Consider the following 3,810-nt stretch of genomic DNA (forward strand, 5'->3'; position numbering starts at 1 on the left):
TTTTTTGTATTTTTTAGTAGAGACGGGGTTTCACTGTATTAGCCGGGATGGTCTCGATCTCCTGACCTCGTGATCCACCCATCTCGGCCTCCCAAAGTGCTGGGATTACAGGCTTGAACCACCGCACCCGGCCAAGATGACTGTATCTTATTCAAATATGTTTTATGGGATTTCCTTGACATTTAAGTATGAATTATCTGGAATACTGAAATTTTCCATGAACCCAAATTGAGTAAACTATAGATAATTTTTTACTAAAAGCTTTTCTGAGGCAGAGTAAGATTTATAACATTTTATTATAACATGGAAGAAGTGTATTAACCATGTTTTCAGTAATCACTCTGAACACAGCATTCTCAGTTCCCAGTATGCACCCTGAGTCACCCAGGAGAAATTGGTATCTGTAAAGAGGCAGAAGAAAATGCTGAGAAAACACTGCACAGCAATGCTTTCCACATGCACCTATTCGGGTCTTCATTTAATTAGACTGTTATTTGTATGGCTAGATACTTACTGAATTTAGTCACACTATCTTTTAGCAGCTAATGGCATGTGTTACCTATTATTTTATACATTCAGTTTTTTGAAAAACAAATCTTTTGTTAATTTACTCTAAGTTGAGTCTGCATTTACAATCTTCACTTTTTCAGTGTTAAAGCAAATCAGAGAAGAGCAATTTTTATCCCATTTCAAATGTTTTCTCTAATTATTACATTGGTCACATGAATCTAAAAGAAACTATCTACATAACCAATCATACATTCAAGAAATATTCATGTTAAAGTGTTTACAGTTTAATCTTGAATTACAGTATAGTAGAATCCTCTGCAGTTAGAAGTTAATTACTTATAAATTCATTGTTTTAATACGCATTGAGAACTTTCTTAAAAAGCTTTGTCACATTCTTTGTACTTGTAAGGTTTATGTTCCATATAAATTCTCATATTTAGTAAGAGTTGAGGGGTGGTCAAAGGCTTTCCCACATTCATCACATTCATAGGGTTTCTCTCCAGTATGAATTATCTTATGCTTATTAAGGTATGGGAAACATCTAAAAGCTTTGCCACATTCTTCACTGTGTAGATTTTCTGTCCAATATGGATTCTCTTATGTTTATTAAGGTCTGAGGACCGGTTAAAGGCTTTGCCACGTTCTTCACATTTGTAGGGTTTCTCTCCAATATGAGATTTCTTATGTTTACTAAGGCTTAAGGACCAGGTAAAGGTTTTACCACATTCTTCACACTTGTAGAGTTTCTCTCCAGTGTGAATTATCTTATGTCTACTAAGGTGTGAGGACCGGTTGAAGGCTTTGCCACATTCTTCACATTTGTAGGGTTTCTCTCCAGTATGAATTATTTTATGTCTACTAAGGTTTGAGGATGAAATAAAGGTTTTGCCACATTTATCACACTTGTATGGTTTTTCTCCAGAACGAATTTTCTTATGTGAAAAAAGGGTTGTGGAATGGTTAAAAGCTTTGCCACATTCTCTACATCTATAGGGTTGCTCTTCAGTATAAAGTATCTTATGTGTAGTAAGGTGTGAGGATAGGTGAAACCCGTTGCCACATTCTTCACATTTGTAGGGTTTGTCTCCAGTATGAATTTTCTTATGTGTAGTAAGGATTGAGGACCAGTTGAAGGCTTTGCCATTCTTCACATTTGTAGGGTTTCTTTCCTGTATGAATGATCTCATGTTTACTAAGGGTTGAGGATGCAATAAAAGATTTGCCACATTTATCACACTTGTATGGTTTCTCTCCAGTATAAATTCTCTTATATGCAGTAAGGGTAGAGCAGTACTTAAAGGCTTTGCCACATTCTTCACATTTGTTGGGTTTCTCGCTAGGATGAATTTTCTTATGTATAGTAAGGGTTGAGAACTGGTTAAAAGCTTTGCCACACTCTACGCATTTGAAAGGTTTTTTCCAGTATGTTTTATCTCTCATGTCTGTTTGAATTTGAAAATTGATGAAAGACTTTCCCATATTTATCATATTGAAATATTTTTCTTTGGGTAGTTGTTAAACATTGGTTAAGTCTATTATAACCTCTTTTGTGCACCTTACACTCATCCACAATTTCACAGACTTTTTTAAACTCTAAATTGCCATATTCACATTTTTCATATCTTCTCAGTATCACAATTTGGAAAGAATCTTGTAGGCTCTGCTTTGGACAATGATCTTGGGCAAAATGAAAACACATAAGTGAAAGAAACAACAAAAACACATTACTTCAACTGCAAGATTCTGATAAATATGGGATACATTTACAAACAAAATTAGCCAGGCATGGTGGTGGGCAAATGCCAGCCACTTGGGAAGCTGAGTCAGAGAATTGTTTGATCCCAGGATGCAGAGATTGCAGTGAGCTGAGATCACACCACTGCACCCCACCCTGGGTAACAGAGCAAGACTCCGTCTCATTAAAAAAAAGAAATAAAAGAAATTTCCAGCCAGGTGTGATGGCTTATGCCTTTAATCCCAGCACTTTGGGAGGCCAGGGCAGGTGGATCACCTGAGGTCAGGAGATTGAGACCAGCCTGACCAACATGGTGAAACCCCATCTCTACTAAAAATACAAAATATTAGCCAGACATGGAAACAAGTACCTGTAATCCTAGCTACTTGGGAGGTTTAGGCAGGAGAATTGCTTGAACTGTGGAAGTAGAGAATGTAGTGAGCCAAGATGATGCCACTGCACTCCAGCATAGGGAACAGAGTGACACTCTGTCTCACACACATACACACACATACACACACAAATATAAATTGCCAATTAAGAAAAAAGAAAAGATAAAAGAAAAACATTGGCACATACATCTTTATTTCTGGCTTCCACATGCTTTTTAGACACTGATTAACATCTCCCATGACATAAAAGGCTGAAAGAAGTGGTGATATATGTTGGAATGACAGTTTGAGTCCACTGAGTCTAAAGACAAATGTTACAGAAGCAGAGAAACTGCAGTACCCCAAACAGGGAATGGCTGCAGCAAGTGATTACTAATTATTAAAAAAAATTAATAAGCCAATTTAACTAAACAATAAACACAAAATTTAGACAAGACACAGCCTAAGAACATGTTTGAGAAATTCCCAGAATCTGCAGCCAAGACAATTGATTTCAGACTATGACAGGACAAAGCTATATCATAAAGATTGGAACAGGTAGCTTTCTGTCAATGTCCAAATCTCAATCAAAGATTATAATGTACACAAAATATTAGAGAAACATGGCCCCATGAAAAAAAAATTTCAAAAGCAACTATAAACAGCATATAAAGTAATTTTTAAAATTCCAAATAAATTGAACAGGCCAGGGTTAGTGGTCATTCCTGCAATCCCAACACACTGAGAGGCCAAGGTGGGAAAATCACATGAGGTCAGGAGTTTGAGACCAGCCTAGAGAACATGGTGAAACCCTGTATCTACTAAAAACACAAAAATTTACTGGGCATGGTGGCATGAGCCTGTAATCCCAGCTGCTTGGGAGGCTGACACACAAGAATTGCTTGAACCTGGGAGGGGATGGTTGCAGTGACTGGAGATTGTATCACTGCACTGCAGCCTGGGCAACAGAGCAAAACTGTCTCAAAAATAAAATAAAATAGGCTGGGCACAACGGCTCATGACTGTAATCCCAGCAATTTAGGAGCCCGAGGTGTGTAAATCATTTGAGGTCAGGAGTTCAAGGTCAGCCTAGCCAACATGGTGAAACCCTGTCTCAACTAAAAATACAAAAACTTAGCCAGTCATGGTGGCAAGCACCTGTAACCCCAGCTACTCAGGAGACTGAAGCAGGAG

The 3,810-nt window shown here is 37.6% G+C and overlaps 1 protein-coding gene across 1 annotated transcript in view; it reads right to left on the reverse strand.

The window, feature by feature from the left end:
• Positions 1-921: 921 nt before the first annotated feature.
• The window catches only part of LOC105551032 (zinc finger protein 506-like), a 118,236-nt gene continuing 115,347 nt past the window's right edge, over positions 922-3,810 (reverse strand). The window contains 4 exon segments of the mRNA XM_011996166.1: positions 922-1,070; positions 1,151-1,645; positions 1,800-1,947; positions 1,949-2,211. Of these exon segments, the coding sequence (XP_011851556.1) occupies positions 922-1,070; positions 1,151-1,645; positions 1,800-1,947; positions 1,949-2,211 (1,055 nt within the window).

This window comes from Mandrillus leucophaeus, unplaced genomic scaffold (assembly GCF_000951045.1).
Source record: "Mandrillus leucophaeus isolate KB7577 unplaced genomic scaffold, Mleu.le_1.0 Scaffold1139, whole genome shotgun sequence".
NCBI classification, from domain to species: Eukaryota; Metazoa; Chordata; class Mammalia; order Primates; family Cercopithecidae; genus Mandrillus; species Mandrillus leucophaeus.